Here is a 17,781-nt window from a genome sequence, read left to right as displayed (position 1 = left end):
TAAAAAAGGCGCATGTGCAAAGCGAGTCTAGTTCGCCATCTTGATCAAGTTTTTCGAGGATTTAACAAGTCAGGTAAGTTTTCAAATACAATGTTCATACTTTACTATTGTTTGTTTACAAGTAAGCCCGTTTATGGCATAGGGAGATAATATATCTTTGTATTAATATACTTTGTTTAATGTTTTAACTATGCATAGTATTCTTTGACTGCATGTAAAAGTTGAATATTACTGAACTTCTTGTTCACTACGTAAATCTTCAACTTGCCCTGGGAATTTTTCCTCTGCGAAAGTAGGCCACCACTGGTGGTAATTCTGATATTCGTTGTATATCTTTTTCGTCCTCCTCTGCATTATAGAAATGGCAAGAGGCATATGATGTTAAGTCCAGGAATGTGATTGTGTGTGTAAGAGTTCAAAATCTTCTCTCGATTCTTCGACACAGTTTATTATGATTGAGACATTGAGGAATTCGAAGGTTCTCATGACCTCCGTGAGGCCAATGTTTCAACTTGCAATGAATGAATGGGATAACTGTGGGAAATGTGATGTCCTTCCAAGATTTTATAGAGTTGTACTCTGCATTATTGCTCCTGTTAAGATTTTTATTCAAATGTCAAACAAATGATTACAAATTGATGAATTCTGTTCAATTAATGCTTTTGTTGTTGTGCAAGGATTATAATCAAAATACGACCTCCACGAGTTCAACGGCTGCTGATCCGATAGGGCCGTGGGAACACCTGCTTTCCATTTAAGGAAAAGACCAATGAGCTGTTGAGAAGCTATGGGAAAATGGCTGTTACTATTTACGCCCGCGAAAATTATCGAAGTTTGAGTCTGTCACCGTTATGAATTTTTCACCCTTATTTTTATTTATCATTGGAAGTTATGTAATCTCATACCATTTCCATCAGGTTGTTTTCATTGAATTTTATGATTATATATATTCGGTATCGCCATTGTGTTTCGACAAACAGTTTATTTTCATCACTCCGTTCGACCAGCCGCTGTGCAACTAATGTAACAGCTAATTCGATCTATTGTTCTCACGATGTCAGATGCAAATTGCGAGTTCCCACGAGTGGCTCTGTTTGAGAAAGAGAACCACCAGTTTCAAATGAATAAAAATATTTTTTTAAAATAGAAAGCAAGAAAGATCTTTGTGAGTGCAGTCGTGAGCAGATTGAACCTGGAAGTTTGTGATTTTGGTAGTTGTTTCTGGCTATGATCGAGCTAACTTGGTGGGAACAAAGAATCTGAGGACGTTTTGTTCTGTGATTTTTCCTTATTATTTTTTTCGTTTTTGGTTGGTCTTTTTTGTTTTGTGTATATGTGTGTGTGTGTTTTAAAGATGAAAAGCAATGCGCATTCGTCAGAGAATATTTGAAAATTCTTGTAAAAAGAATAAACGATATGATCTCTGGTCCAAGGATGTGTGTTGTTTGCTTGTAGCAGGATTGTATTCATTACGGCAATATTTTGTTTCGATCGTTTTCAAATGTGAATGGATTATTGAGTAATTGAACATATTAATAATAGGCAGTTTTCCGCGATGGATGAACAGGATCATTACATGCAGGTATTTCTTGTACTAGCCCTTTTCATTCTTTTGTTAATATTTCCTTTTCCGTAGTTTTCTATTGTTTTGTTGTATTTGTGGGTTGTCCCCCAGTCTTGTTGTGGCTTCACGAAATGTACCTGACCTGATTTTTTTTTTGTTTCCGAAGTGACTATTTCTCTGAATGCTCGGGAAAATAAACTTGATCTCTATTTCTCCGAACGGTTTCCGTTCTCAATATTTTTTTGGTTATTTGCGAGAATGTCTGTGAATGTTTTTGTATTTATTTTTTTTTTTTGTGGGGGGGGGGGGGGGGTATTTGTATTTTGCCAGTGCCTGGGCGCTCTGTCTTTTATTCCCAACTTTCTGTCTTCTGTCTTGAGGTTGTACTATCCTGTCTTTCAACCTCTGTTCCCGTCTTGAGACTTTGGCTTTTGTTATGCAGGTTTACTTCTGTTCTCTCTTTGATAGTGCAGCGCGAAGTGCAAAGGTGAACGCGTCGTGGAGTATTCGCAATAGCACAACATTTTGATAAAATCTGTCTTTGTCAACAATGTGCCTAAAAAACGCTAGCTTGATGATTCGTGAGAATTCCTTGTCCACTGTGTTTGAGCATTTACTTTTGCACCGACATCGCGTCCGTTGCCCATCAGCTGCTGGAGGCTAGCCGATTTGGAGAAATAGAGTTCAAGTTTATTTTCTTGAGTGTTCGGAGAAATAGAGCCGGCCTTTTTTAAAAATGTATGTGTGTGTGTTAGTTTTTTTTTTCCTTAGGAAGAACTTCCATATACAGACACTACCAAGGATAGACTTGTGATTACACATCAAATGTTATAGGTTAGGTAGATAGATGTTTATTAAACAATAATATAGCTCAAAGTTCAAAAGTTTATTTTTAGGTAATTGCCAATATAACTCATACAAGAATATAATATTTTCATCAACAAATCAAGTAAGTAAAATCAATAATAAAGCAAGATAAACAATGATAATAATAATAATGATAGTTATAATGGTAATAATAATAATGTAAATTCATCTAAATATTTAATTAATAGATTAGTTATTTAATAGGTTGAATTATAAATTAATAATTAATTTTTTTTAAATGAAGCCCTTGGTACAACTAATTTACATTTTATGAATCAACATAAAATACATGACGATAATGATTTTTTACACTGTATATGAGATTTGTTTACACAAGATTTATATGATCATGAAATATTTTTATAGCAATAGTAATATTAATGCTGCTGCTACTACTACTACTCCAAATACAATATTACATGCATTCATAGATATATGAGTATTCAATTGATTCATACGTGAAATAACCGGGAGTCGTATACTCGTTAGTTCAGTGTGTAATATTTTTGTCAGTTAATAAAAAACTTTTTCTATAAGGAAGTAAAGAATAACCATTAATATAGCTAATATCAGCAAGAGATGCTTTGAAACACATAACTATTAGTAAATGTTTCAAATGATATTTAAAAGTATAAGATAGAATTAATGTGAAAGGAAGTAATTAAATGCAAAGGTTTGTTGTTAAATAAGAGCCTAAAATATAGAGTACTTCCTGGATGGGGTTCCTGACCTCCCATAGTGGGCAGGGAGGTACCATACTGTGTCTTCTATCCCCCTATATCCGTTTTCCAACTGCTTTCTGTCTTTGACTTGGAATTAGATTACTTGGTTTTGTCCTGGTCGTGGTCGGGTACCCTAGCTGGGAGGAAAAGAGTCAAATGTATAGTTATTGTTTTGGAAGACAATTTTTTTCGTGTAAATCATCTCTCTGTTATGCACTGTGTTATGTTTTGTTTGCATATTATATATTTGTAAACAATTGAGTGTATTCCTCTTGGCGGGGAGCTGCGCTTCTGTCTGGATGAGATCGTTAGGTGATCTCAAACGAAGTAGGTACTTTGATAGTGTGCTCTTGGAATCTACATCTGTTCCCTATTTGAACCAATTCCCCTTTGTCTTACCTTCTTTTGGGTGCTTTTATTATAATTCTAGAACTTTTTGCTATCGTATTTACTTCCTTTTTACTCACGCTGATATGATCTAAATGTGTTGCAAGCGCTTTAAAAGCAAAAACAAAACAATAGATTTCTTCCCTTGTTCTGAGATTTTGTCATTTAGCTGAATATATTTAAAGTCATATACGGCTTTTATCATAACAATTGGCTATTGTTCTAAAAGGAGGGAGTGTACTGCATCTTAATGAGATAGATAGAAGGATGTATAGGAATGTCAGTAAAATGTGTTAACTAAATATGTAGATTTAATTTATTTGTGTACCAGCATTCATGTATATGACAAATATGTGGGTGGGTTGAGGGAGTACTATGCGACGGCACATCACCTAACTTTTAACTTGATGATTAACAATACAATAATTTTAATAAGTACATTGTTTTCCATGAAGGTAGTAGTCGTTCGTTGAGATCAAACAATAAAGATACGGATATGTTATTTATGATCTATAGTCCAGTATGGTTTCGGTAACAATGAGATTGTTTTAAAAATGCACAATGAGGCAATGCGATGATGGTAACCAATGTTTGGAGTGGATTGGCACTGGGCACCGGTTTAGTCACGTGTCACCAAGGCTCTCAGAGGTTACTTCGTGTAACTCTTGATTTTCTGATATGATGGAGTGTTCGGGATTTTTAACAAGGTGTAGATTGTAGATGCATTGTTAGGAAAATACGTAGCGTTTTCTCAACGATAACCCTTTTTGTTTTTTTGTTGTTGCTTTTGTTGTTTTATATTTTTTGTTTTGTTTCAGTGACGGGTAATCTCGTTGAAGTGTGTTTGTTATATAAATTGACAGATTTATTCTGTTACTGTTGTGTGTGTGTGTGTGTGTGTGTGTGAATGGATAACGTGTATTCAGTTGTTTTGTTTTGTTTTTTTCTCCCAGTGCAGATATTATAAAGCTAAATATTTTGTTTCCATGGATCAATAAGTTTTCGGTGTTAATTTGAACACATTATGCTTACCATGGCCTCCTCCTATCTCGTTGGATAGAGAATACACACGCTTCAGCGATCATCTTACACGTCACAACATGACACTACCACTACCAGACAGGCAGCATCCCATCTATGTATTCAGAGTAGAGAGAGAAAGGGGAAATAATAGTAAGGCATGCAATTGTTGGTTATTGTCAGTGTCCAACTGCTGTAACGTTCGAGTCAATAGATGCAGTAGTTATGCACCCATTATTATAACTTTCCAAGAAAGAAGGGGGGGGGGGGGGTGGGTTGAGAGATATATTAGTCAATTTTCAAGGAAGACTTAGATGGGGATGTCGGTGTGTCTTAGTATATATACCCTCTCGAGATGATCTTCAGTTTATGTTTGCTCCTTCTCTCTTTCAATGTTATCCAACTGTTGGTCATCATGCTTGTCACATTTTTCCTGTCGTCACAGGTATTGTGGACAAATCTTCGTTGTATATTATATATGAGTCACATTTGTCCTCTATAGTTTCTTTACATTCTAACTCTCTGGGTGGGGTTCCTGACCTCCCATAGTGGGCAGGGAGGTACTTTCTGTGTCTTCTATCCCCCTATATTATCTGTTTTCCAACATGCTTTCTGTCTTTGTCTTGGAATGAGATTACTTAGTTTTGTCCAGGCCCTGGCTCGGAGGGAAACAGTCAAATGTTTAGTTAGAGTTTTGGGAGATGATTTTTTTCCCTTGTAAATCATCTCTCTGTTATGCACTGTATTGTTTTGTTTACATATTATATATTATCATTTGTAAACATTTGAGTGTATCCCTCTTAGTTGGGCATCACCCTTGAATCATATACCTATGATGTTCGCATGGGTGTACGATCCGATAGTGATGTCGTTTCTTCTCTTTACTAGCCTATCCTGCTTCTTTGGTTTGTGATTGTATTTTTGACAGGGGATATTTTTTTTTCTGTAAATCTTCTGCCTGTTTGTTCTTGGTTATTTATAATTTAGCTTATGATATCTTTAGGTTATGATTTTGATTTACATTTGTACTATTTTTGTTAGATTGCTTGTTTTTTTTGTTTCAGCGGTCTCTCATATAACCTCAATTGTGTTGGAAGAGACCTAAAGCAACAAACAAAAACCTCTTAGTTGGGACCTGTGCTTGTGTCTGGATGAGACTTTTAGGTGATCTCAAACTAAGTACTTTGATAGTGTGCTCTTGGAATCTACATCTGTTTCCTATTTGAACCAATTCCCCTTTGTCTTACCTTTTCTTGGTTGCTTTAATTGTAATTCTATAACTTTTTACTATCCCATTTTCTTCCTTTTTACTGGCGCTGATATAACCTTAATGTGTTGCAAGCGCCCTAAAACCCTTAATAAACATAAACATTCTGACTCGGATAGTGCCGAATTTGGGGGTTGTTTGTCTATAACCATTCTCCTAGCATTAGGCAAAATGATTGTTTTAATGTGATTTTTTTAAAATAACGTCTGGCACAAAATTTGCTAAAATGTATTAAAATTTTGGCACTTTTTTTCATTGAAAGTTTTGTATCTCATGGGGTGATTTTAAAAAAGAGTACAGTGAATTTATCGGTCTTGACGGCGGTTATGAGGAATGATAAAGTATCTTGACACCAGTGTATTTATTGATTATTGATATAATATAGAAATGATTTATACATCTTTATAAAACACTCTTCCAATTCAAAGGCTGGATTTCATAAAATTTTGTTTTTGAATATCGTAATATATAGTTGAAACAAGTCGTTGGTCTTTCCTGTTCAGTGTACCACGTAGCAACTGAGTGTTTAGTGAGGTGGGCTAGGCCTATTTTTGTATACGTATTGAATTGTCCTTTGGAAATCACGTTAAATGCGAGGACTTACATACGAGGTGCTCTTTGGTTAATTGTCTATAAATACCTTATCCTTTTATTGATATTATCTTATTGTTATGGTTTTAACGGCTTGGTTTGTTTGTTTTTTCTTTTCTAAAGAGCTACTGATCCACTTAATAACTTTGTCGTCATTACTTGTCTGTTTTCGTGACATGAGATAGGGAGACGCAATTTGCTACTATGGGAGACACTAGATATTATTATTATATTATATTTACACGTATTGAAGAAGACGATTTTAGCACGACTAAGGGCACACAATTCAAACGAACACACAACACACTCGTGGTGATTCACACTCCACACTCACCACGCACATAACATGTGTTCTCTGATCCAGATTTTCCCACGCTTATCTTTTTTTTTTTTTTTTTCTGTGAACTCAAACTTTGGCGGATATCTCTCTCTCTCTCTCTCTCTCTCTCTCTCTCTCTCTCTCTCTCTCTCTCTCCTCTCTCTCTCTCTCTCTCTCTCTCTCTCTCTCTCTCTCTCTCTCTCTCTCTCTCTCTCTCTCTCTCTCCTCTCTCTCTCTCTCTCTCTCTCCTCTCTCTCTCTCTCTCTCTCTCTCTCTCTCTCTCTCTCTCTCTCTCTCTCTCTCTCTCTCTCTCTCTCTCTCTCTCTCTCTCTCCTCTCTCTCTCTCTCCTCTCTCTCTCTCTCTCTCTCTCTCTCTCCTCTCTCTCTCTCTCTCTCTCTCTCTCTCTCTCTCTCTCTCTCTCCTCTCTCTCTCTCTCTCTCTCTCTCTCTCTCTCTCTCTCTCTCTCTCTCTCTCTCTCTCTCTCTCTCTCTCTCCTCTCTCTCTCTCTCTCTCTCTCCTCTCTCTCTCTTCTCTCTCTCTCTCTCTCTCTCTCTCTCTTCTCTCTCTCTCTCTCCTCTCTCTCTCTCTCTCTCTCTCTCTCTCTCTCTCTCTCTCTCTCTCTCTCCTCTCTCTCTCTCTTCTCTCCTCTCTCTCTCTCTCTCTCTCTCAGATTGTACACCTTTAGGCTCTTGGTATCTAAAAGTAAACGAGTCTTCTAAATTAGAGGTGGAGGCTATGAGCTTTGTTTTAAAAAACAAATTGTGAAAATTTTTAAAAAGTCGAACGTTTATTGTCTTGTGGATGGGTTTTTTTACAAGGTTCGCCAATATGAACATTAACCACTACTCTGTCATACTCTTGGGGGGGGGGGGATAAAAACACATGATTTTAAGGTTTTGACCAGAAAACTCGTCCTTTCAAATATTGATCGATTAAAATGCTCATCTTAGCGAAAACTCTCAAACCCAGGACTTCCGTGAAGACTTCTCAGAAGTCCCATGTTTGAGAGTTTTTATAACATGAGAGTCATTTTATTCGATTGATATTGGAAGGACGAGTTTCCTGGCCAAATTTTGAATTACTTTTTTGTTTATTTTTTTTATTAGTATTATTATTTGTTTTGTTTTTGTCGAGTACGTCAGTACTGATTTATCTCCTTACTTAAGGGAGACAATACCCCCCCCCCCCCCCCCCCCCCCAAAAAAAAAAAAGAGTCATTTCTTTCTAAAACAGGTTTGCTTCTCCTTGTTTTCTATCAACACCCTTCGCGTATTGTCTTCGCGTATTGTCATTTGAGACTGTTTTGTAAACTTTTGTATTCAGATCAACGAGCCTGTTAACATGTTAACAATAGGGATGTTATAATTATATCGTACCATTTTGTTTGTTGATGGTGATAATGATAAGTAATAAGGGAAAATCTTGAATTATTCGGCGTTCATTTCTATAAAAGTGTCAAACATTTTATAAAATTAAGCATTATTTCAATATAAACATCAGTACTCGTACCTTAAGCTTACAAAGCCGGGCCAACAAGTGTGAAAAAATACAACATGCACTTTGCTCAGAAGTTATATTACTTGATATGACGATTAGCGAACCAAATTCGCAACATAAACTTTTGTATTTTGATAAACGATAGACTCGAAACGTCAAATTTCGGATATATGTTTATGTTGCCCGGGCATCGTATTATTCTTCATTTCATTTTGCCGTGTATTTGTGATAGTATTACTTTAGCCAGTGTGCTGTTTATCTGTTTATAAAATCGCCTTTTATAAACTGATGTGTAAACTATATCCCTGTTTTTGTCTGGTTTTCTAATATTTGAATACACATACACACACGTACATTATTTTCCTGTCTTTACAGTAAAATGTGTAACGGTAGGAGGCAGTTTGTGGTCTTGTGGTATGACACTCGTCTTTGGCCCCCAGTTCGAGTCCCAATCTCACCACACTCAGTTGTAAAATGATCGTCTGTCCGTTGATAGCATTGCCTCTGTCCAAAAAAAAAAAAAGAAGATAAAGCGTAATAATGCCCTACGGTGTCATGTCTAATCATACATTATGTCATTAGTTACTGTTGGCTTGGGACCTCTTGTAAAGCGCTTAGAGCACTCGAACCTGGTACCTTCTGGTCTGAAGATGAGTGTCATACCACTATAGTCTTTTTTCGCAAAGCCTGATTTTTTATTTTTATTTTTTTTTTTTTTTTTTGAGGGGGGGGGGGTTTCTTTTTTTTTTTTTGGTTGGTTTGTTTTTTTAGCCTACTCACCATTATTATTATTATTATTGTTATTACTATTATTATTATTATTATTATTATTATTATTATTATAATTATTATTATTATTATTATTTATTTATATATTTATTTATATATTTATTTATTTGAGTCAGGACGAGGGTTTGGAATTCCTCCCGTTAATGCTACAATTTTTAAATATTTCTTTTTTAAACTGAAATTGTGACCTTTGTGTAGTTGGCAATTTTATCATTTGATGACAGTCTCTCTCTCTCTCTCTCTCTCTCTCTCTCTCTCTCTCTCTCTCTCTCTCTCTCTCTCTCTCTCTCTCTCTCTCTCTCACACACCCCCCCCCCCCCCCCAGTGGCGAACACTGCCCTTTCAAACTGGTTAAGTGGCCTATTTTTGTCCTCATTATTGAGGTTCTTTTGTAGCGTAAATTGACCTCGCGTTACGGTCCTGAGTTGTTATAAGTTATAACATTCGAATCTACCGCAATGTGTGACCCGCCGCGTTGAAACGGTATTACATATTGTGTCGGGATGCATCTGTTTCTCAAAATCGAATATACTGCAATTGAGCACTTTGATAAGTAAGTAGTCCTTCCTTCGGAGTCTTCAGGCCCATGGAGCCGGAGTTTATCCCAGTTTCTATAGCGTGAACGGTCGATAGCAAATACTTTCCACCCGATCTGACAGACCCAGCTACCCAATTACTGCTGGGCGGACAGGGGGTGGTGGTCTCAAGAAAGAAAAAAAAGATCTCGCCTTCTTCTATAAGCAAATGATGAGTTCAACTCTTTGAAGATGTATGGAAGATCTTTTATATGGTGTTTGGATATATAAATGGAATATAAAATTTCAGCTCTATTTTGTGTTTGGCCAGCTATTTTTAAAAGTAGTTCTCACTAAATTGTATTTTCAGTCTATAAACGTCCAAGGTTACCCATAATGTTGTGTGTTGGTTCGTTTTATTCGGCTGGCGGAATGTTGTGAGTAAATTACCTAGGACATAGCATCAATTGTCGTTTTCTGTCTTTCGTCTTTAAAACTTTAGAAATTCCAGTAAAATACAGTGCGCAATCTCACCTTCCATCGCCCACTTAATCTTTCTCTCTCTCTCTCTCTCTCTCTCTCTCTCTCTCTCTCTCTCTCTCTCTCTCTCTCTCTCTCTCTCTCTCTCTCTCTCTCTCTCTCTCTCTCTCTCTCTCTCTCTCTCTCGTTTAAATGATTTTGAAGATGTTTATTTTATTCAGAGATAACAAAATCAGAATCGACTGAGAGGTAAGATGATAGATTTCTTACTCCTTGCGGTTTAGACTTCCAACTTTGTTTTCAATCCGCACTCGCGAGCTTTTTCAGCGATTGGGAACATGTCCGGAATTCCAAAACACAAGAAAATCGTATAATTTTTTTTTCCATGCCATCCCTCCTTTCAAGATGGATCCGTTATAATTTTTTGACAAAAGCTTTTCCATGTCGTATACCGAACCTATCTTTCTTAGTTAAAGTTAAGTCATACTTTTATACTTACAGGATGGCTACAACCTGAGTGAGCATCACCTCCAGCGTTCTCACAACTCCCGTCACCATGACAATAGTGTCAACATCCTTGGAAGTAGTGTGTTGACCCGCAATGACCTCTGTCTGTCCATACAGCAGGGCGGCAGCTGTTCCACTTACCTTAATTCCTCCCCCCAACAAGCCCGATTGACGATCCACCGAGGGTCTTTCATCTCCACTTCGTCCAACTCCTCAACCACCGCCGCCGCCACCACCACTGCCGAACCCCATCACCATCTCTTTGCTGGGATGGACACGACCCCTTCTACAGCGCCGCAGCAGCTTCTCTACAGCAGCAACACCAGCGGCTCCTCATCCCCACCGCCACTAGCACGCCCCGACCACTTCATGGCTGGCGGTGCGACCCACGCCTCGTCCATCTTAGATAACAACCCGGTTGATTTATCCAACGCTAAATACGTAGCTCATCAGCACCACCATCAGCAGCAGCAGCAGCAACAACACATTCAGTCACTTCAATTGAAGGAGGAAAGACTCTACGATCAGGAGCAGTATTTTCAGCATCTTCAACAACAACAACAATTACCACCATGCTCCTTGCCCTCCCTCCCCTTACACATGCCGCAGCAACTTCACCACCACCCACTTCACCACCACCACCGCCACCATCAGCCGCAGCAGCAACAACAAAACCAATCCAATTCTGTGATCGCCTCGGCTGTTACTGTTGGCATTCCTGACCAATCACATGGTAAGTCTTCTTTCTCATTCTTTCACATCCAATTTTCTCTAGCCTTCGCTGTCTCCAGGCGACCTGTATATTGGCAGAGTCAACAACAATCACTTTTCCGCATGTATCCATGATTCCAGATATCCGGATTTTTATTTCATTTTATTGAGCCATCACGTATCGAGAACTTATTTTTTTCTTCTGATTATATGAATTTAACACGAAGTGTTACCGTATTGTCATCTTTGTTGTTGGCCGAAGAAGGATTTTGATCCAGAGACGTTCCTTGTGAATAGTTTGTCCTGTTATGGTATTGAAGCTTTTTCTATTGGTTTTTGTTCAACAGTTTTAACAGTCAACAGCCTCTGATAACTTAGTATTCGCTAAGGATTGAGACAAACTTTATAGTCCCTAAACAGCCCAAAACGATGAAGACATTGAACGATTTGATGAAAAACCTGTACTGTATAAGATTTCTCTGTGGTGTTTTGACATTCTAATTTAATGGTCTCCTGTCTACATTTCAGATTTGATCATCCCGTGATCAGTTATCGGTAGCTTACATTTTTAGGAAGCTACCGATAACAAATTCTAAAATTAGATTCTAATAGGCTTCAACAGTCGTGACGTCACTTCCCTTCTTAATGACACATAGTACCTTAGTAACTGGTTCTAAACTATCGGAATAATGGTGGACGCCCTTATGAAATACTTCTCCGACGAGCCTAAAAGTGTGTCCAGAGGAGAAAAACATTATAAATCTGATCATGTTTTGACTTTTATACATTCTGATCACATGCCATGTGAAAAAGTTCTAGCCATCATGAAGAATAAAAAGTACAGATTTTCTTTGTTTAGAACCAAGCTGCTGGTTGCTGGGCGGACGTGACATCAGACTATTGAATCCAATTGTTCTACTGGATATTACTGACCTGCCAGTTGGGAACTCTTTTTCTCAACAGAGCTCAGCTTTGGGGAGAAAAAGAAAAGTTTAAAGATTTTTTTATCCCATATTTCTAACTTAACATTCGTGAAAGGTTATTCCGCATTATCAAAATGTTTTGTTATTTGGACGCCATTTTTAAAATATAATATAGTATTAGACCTCTTATATTTAAAGACCATTGACTGTTTTTATGTATAAGGCGAACCGGTCTACTATTACGAGAAGTTCGGAAACAATAATTTACAGACGGACATGTAGTTGTCAGTGAATGGGAGTTTATGGAAAAGGCGGGGGTGGGAGTGAAATTTGATTCAGTATTTTTTTTAATGTAAGAAGAAGAAAAAGCAAAACAAGATTGATATTGTGCGACAGTGTTTATTGTTTAATGAAACTTGAGAAGTGCCTTCTACATAAAAAAAAATTGACCTGTGCGGCTATGTGATCTTGTGGTATGACACTCACCTTCGGACCGGAAGGTCCAAAGTTCGAATCCCGCTCTAAGCGGCGCATAGTTGACTCCTTGTAAAAGGCTCTTTACTCAGACTTGCCTAGTACTGCGAAAAACTCGTAAAAATACGAAGTTCTGGCTCCAGCTACAGAACTGCATTCGCTTCTTTAACTCAATAAATCTTATTGATAAAGGAAGTTTGGTTCCTGTATTCCGGACTTTGGAGCATACTTGGATCATGCTAATGGCGAATTATTTATTTCTAAAGCTATTTAAAGTGACTTGTTCTATTTTTCCTCCTTGGAAACTACGGCGTTTTGAAATTTCAAGTAGGCAGCTCTGTTGACCCATATTCTCTCGCCATTCCCAGGTCTAAAATGAGTATCTGGCCCATTCAACAAGATATGAAGTGAATAGAAAAGTGCCAGAAGACAATAGAGAATAAAAATGTTTCGCGGCGGTGGTGGGGTTTGAACCTGCGACCTTATTGGTACGACAACTCCGCCTGGCAGGTGAGAGCGTGGCTCTACCGTGTGAGCTATCCACGAACACAAAAAATATTCGTTTCAAACTCAAAGTCATTACTAGATCCCTCTCTCACCCACTTCTTGAGACCGCCGATTCGTTCGTACACCACCATCGCGAATAATTTTGACCAGCAGTTAAGCTTAATAGCCAATATTCTCAACACAAACATATAACATAGAAACGATTGAGACATTGAGTATGCTCCGGTGTATGGGGTGAATTTTTAATTCAGAAAAGTGAGTGGAGCAGGCACTTATGTTGGTAACAACAAGATATGAAGTGAATAGAAAAGTGCCAGAAGACAATAGAGAATAAAAATTTTTTAGTTATATGTTTGTGTTGAGAATATTGGCTATTAAGCTTAACTGCTGGTCAAAATTATTCGCGATGGTGGTGTACGAACGAATCGGCGGTCTCAAGAAGTGGGTGAGAGAGGGATCTAGTAATGACTTTGAGTTTGAAACGAATATTTTTTGTGTTCGTGGATAGCTCACACGGTAGAGCCACGCTCTCACCTGCCAGGCGGAGTTGTCGTACCAATAAGGTCGCAGGTTCAAACCCCACCACCGCCGCGAAAAATTTTTATTCTCTATTGTCTTCTGGCACTTTTCTATTCACTTCATATCTTGTTGTTACTATCTGGCCCATTACAGCGTTGTCTCTGTCGGTAGAAAAAATAACAACAAAGAATTGTTTATCAAGCTAACAAGGCGTCATGTCTCGTCCAACGTGTTAAGTGTTGCAGTTGGTCAGGAAACCCCTTGTAAGGCGCTTTGAACACTAAAACTTGATGTTGCGCTTTAGTCCCCGCCCGCAGAGTCCCGGAGACAATAGAAATTGACGGAGTGATTTTGACATCCCTCTGATAGCCTAAAGCTGTATTCAAAAGGAGCCTGTGCTATGCAAGAAGCGACATCATCTTTAGTAGACTCTGTAAGCAAGCCATTTTTGATAACAAGAGACTGAAGCATCAGATCAGATATGGTTCTCGGAGTAACGATTATTCGCTTTTGTAACTCTTTTCTTTTCTTTCTTTCTTTCTTTCTTTCTTTCTTTCTTTCTTTTTTATTTAAATAGGGATCCTAATCAAACGCTAGTAGTAATTACTAATTGTAACTGGTGACATAAACGGCACAGGCAGATGACATCGAATCTTCTCTAGTCTAAGTAGACGGCATCGAATGCAATGGTGAATGGGGAGAGGGCTGGAGGGAGTGCTGTCGGAGTGGTAACAAAAGAAACAAGAGACCAGGAGGAATTGGAGGGGTGGGGGCGGGTTAAGGGTGGTGGTGGTGTTGGTAATAACTTCTTTTTTTTTTTTTTTCTCCTCATTATGGAATTGACAGATGATTTGTGAACACCGCTATCACCTGCTAAAAAATTGCAAGTTGCCCGACCTTTTTGTTTGTTTTTTTTTTTTTTTTTTTTCGTTTTCAACCAACACGTATTGGTATACAATGTATTGCGTATCCGAGTTTATATGATGGTTTCTTCGGGGGAAAAAACTGACAAAACCCTTTGACCTGTCAACTCCTATTTATTTATTTTTGTTTGTTTATTTATCACATGTTCTCAAATAAGTGTTGGTACAACGTAAATTACATATGATATAGTGTGGTCCTAAATAAACCTCCACTCCCTAGAATCAATGAGAAAAATCTAAACAAGGGAGGCATGCTTTATTTTTAAAGAGATATTAGTCCATGACGAAATGTGTCTCACGATCATCGAGTGTAAAATAAAACAGCTACGTCGAACAAAATAATAATACAAATTCTCTCTCTCTCTCTCTCTCTCTCTCTCTCTCTCTCTCTCTCTCTCTCTCTCTCTCTCTCTCTCTCTCTCTCTCTCTCTCTCTCTCTCTCTTCTTTTTCTCTCTCTTCTCTCTCTCTTCTTTTTCTCTCTCTCTCTCTCTTTCTCTCTCTCTCTCTCTCTCTCTCTCTCTCTCTCTCTCTCTCTCTCTCTCTCTCTCTCTCTCTCTCTCACACACACACACACACACACGTGTGGATGCTGATATATCAACAAACCCGTCACATCTTAAAACGTAGCACAACATGAAAGAAAAAAAGAATAGACACGCACACACAAACTCATAAACACACACACACACACACACACACACACACACAAGAAATCATTGATTGTGATGTTGTCTGTATCGTTATCATTGACACGGACGAGCACGTTGTAACAATGTGCTCTAAGCTGCTAGATAGCGTTAATACTCTCATACTCGGGAGGAGGGGGGGATCAGGTATTAAAATTTTTGGTCAGAAAACTCATCCTTCATATCTCGGTGGATTAGAATTGACCCTCGTCTTTGCAAAAGCTCTTAATCCCGGGGACTTCGCGAAGTCCCAGGTTTGAGAGCTTTTGCCATGATGAGGGTCGTTTTGATCGATCGATATTAGGACGACGAGTTTTCTGGCCATAATTTTTAATACGTGTTTTTTGGTGGGTTTATTTATTTATTTATTTTTTTAATTTAATTCTGTTTTCAGAGAGCAATGGAAATGGGAACCGTTCAATGTTAGATAAACGGCGTGTATGACAGTCATTACCCAACCAACCGTTGAATCGTTGAAATCAACGGTCTGTGATATACTAGCTGGGAAATTAGTGGGTAATGGATGGATGAATGAACAAATTCTTAATCCTGGGGACTTTGCGAAGTCCCAGGTTTGAGAGATTTTGCCATGATGAAGGTCGTTTTGATCGATCGATATTTGAAGGACGAGTTTTCTGGCCAAAATTTCTGATAGTGTTTGTTTTGTTTTGTTTTGTTTGGGTTTTTTAAAATTCAATTTCTTTTTTTTTTAGAGTGCGATAGAAATGGGAGCCGTTCAATGTTAGATAAATGATGTGTATGACAGTCATTACCCAACCAACCGTTGAATCGTTTTAATCGTGAAATCAACGGTCTGTGATAGACTGGCTGAGAAATTAATGGGTAATGGATGAATAAGTGAATGAATGGATGGATGATCAAATTCTTAATCCTGGGGAGTTTGTGAAGTCCTAGGTTTGAGAGCTTTTGCCATGATAGGGTCGTTTTGATCGATCGATATTTGAAGGACGAATTTTCTGGCCAAAATTTTTGATAGAAATGGGAACCGTCCAATGTTAGATAAACGACATGTATGGCAGTCATTACCCAACCAACCGTTGAATCAACGTTCTGTGATAAACTAGCTGGGAAATTAGTGGGTAATGGATGAATGAATGAATGGATGAACGAACGAATGAATGAATTGGTGGTTGGATTAACGAATGAATGGTTGGATAAATGAGGGGATGAAAGAACAACGGAAATGATTAATTGAATTGGTTTATGAATAAACGAATGAATGAATGAATTTGTGGATAAATAAAGGGATGGATGGGGAGATAGATGAACGAATGAGTGAATAGATGGACTAGTGAATGAATTGATGGATTAATGAGCGAACGAATGAATGAATGGACGGATAAAGGAATGGATGTTAATTAAAGAACGAATAAATGAAGGCAGGGATGAAGGAATGGATGGATTAATGAACGAATGAGTGAATAGATGGATGGATGAACGAATGAGTGAATGGATGGGTCAACGAATGTGAATGGAAGGGGTGGATGAGTTGATGGCTGGATGAACGAATGAACGTAAAGATAGATTAATGAACAAGTGGATGAATAGATGAACAAACGAGGAATGGATGCACGAACGAATGGATAAAAATGGATTGATTAAGCTCGCAATTGATAAGCAACAAGCTTTGCTCTTCTTCCGGAACCACCACCTTACAAGTCAGTGCTTATAACGAACAAGAACAGTCTCTCGCACCTCCGCTCATATTATCATGAAAAAGTTCGGTTTTCTTTACATTACTGTTTTGTTCTCCTTTTTTTCGGGGTGGGGGGGGGGGGGGGGGGGGGGGGTTCGCGTTCTGGTTTGAATAGTAATTTATTTGTTTAAAGTCATCTTCGACACATTGACATGACATGGTAGGGCGAAATGAACGATTCTAAAATCCTTGGTACGCCTTGCTTTGTTTCCTTAGATGATGGTGATGAAAACATTCATTATTCTTGGATTTATCAAGCTTATTTGAGTTATGATTAACCCCTTTCTTGCCATATTCGTTTTGACTGGAACTTGAAATCGGATATCTACTCGGGATTTTTTTTTTTTTTTTTTTTTTTTTTTTTTGTTTGTTTTTGTTTTTGTTTTGTTTTTTTTTTGTTTTTTTTTTTTTTTATAGTTTGTTTGGTTTGGTTTTTTAGGGGAGTGGTACCAAGAGAGCGATAATAGCAACGATGTTGTGAAATTAACCAGGCCACAACGTAACGAGTTATCTCACGTCCATTAGCAAGGTGTAGTGGAATCCGCATAAAGTCAACTTCTGCTTAAAGTCACCCCTCTTGTCGGTCCCAGATTTTCTGTTCTTTATATACGTGTTCCGTTGATATTGGATAAAGTCAACCTTGTTTACAGTCATTCGATCTGTCTGACCCAGCGGTGTTGACTTTATCAGGATTTCACTGTACCTATGAGATTGTTGCGCACGCAACATTGAGTGAGTCAGTCCCAAGTTTACCCTTTTGATTTTAGTCCTTGTTATTCATCTCTAAAGTAAAA

The 17,781-nt window shown here is 37.9% G+C and overlaps 1 protein-coding gene and 1 long non-coding RNA gene across 3 annotated transcripts in view; both read left to right on the top strand.

Annotated features, from left to right (window-relative positions):
• The window catches only part of LOC144978380 (uncharacterized), a 397,383-nt gene that overhangs the window by 352,129 nt on the left and 27,473 nt on the right, over window positions 1–17,781 (top strand). The window lies entirely within an intron of this gene.
• The window catches only part of LOC144978376 (recombining binding protein suppressor of hairless-like), a 38,667-nt gene continuing 20,901 nt past the window's right edge, over window positions 16–17,781 (top strand). Inside the window, exons 1-2 of one of the 2 annotated variants that reach the window (XM_078924318.1) lie at window positions 16–73; window positions 10,521–11,259. In XM_078924318.1, the coding sequence (XP_078780444.1) occupies window positions 10,797–11,259 (463 nt within the window). In that variant the 5' untranslated portion in view covers window positions 16–73; window positions 10,521–10,796. Of the gene's footprint in view, window positions 74–1,173; window positions 1,583–10,520; window positions 11,260–17,781 lie in introns of those variants that run through there. The other variant, XM_078924317.1, reaches the window with a different exon arrangement.

Source organism: Berghia stephanieae, chromosome 8 (assembly GCF_034508935.2).
Source record: "Berghia stephanieae isolate SIO BIC M18660-M18661 chromosome 8, UCSD_Bste_1.3, whole genome shotgun sequence".
Classification (NCBI taxonomy): domain Eukaryota; kingdom Metazoa; phylum Mollusca; class Gastropoda; order Nudibranchia; family Aeolidiidae; genus Berghia; species Berghia stephanieae.
Note: the sequence above shows the minus strand (reverse complement) of the source record. Positions and strands in the feature narration are given on the sequence as shown.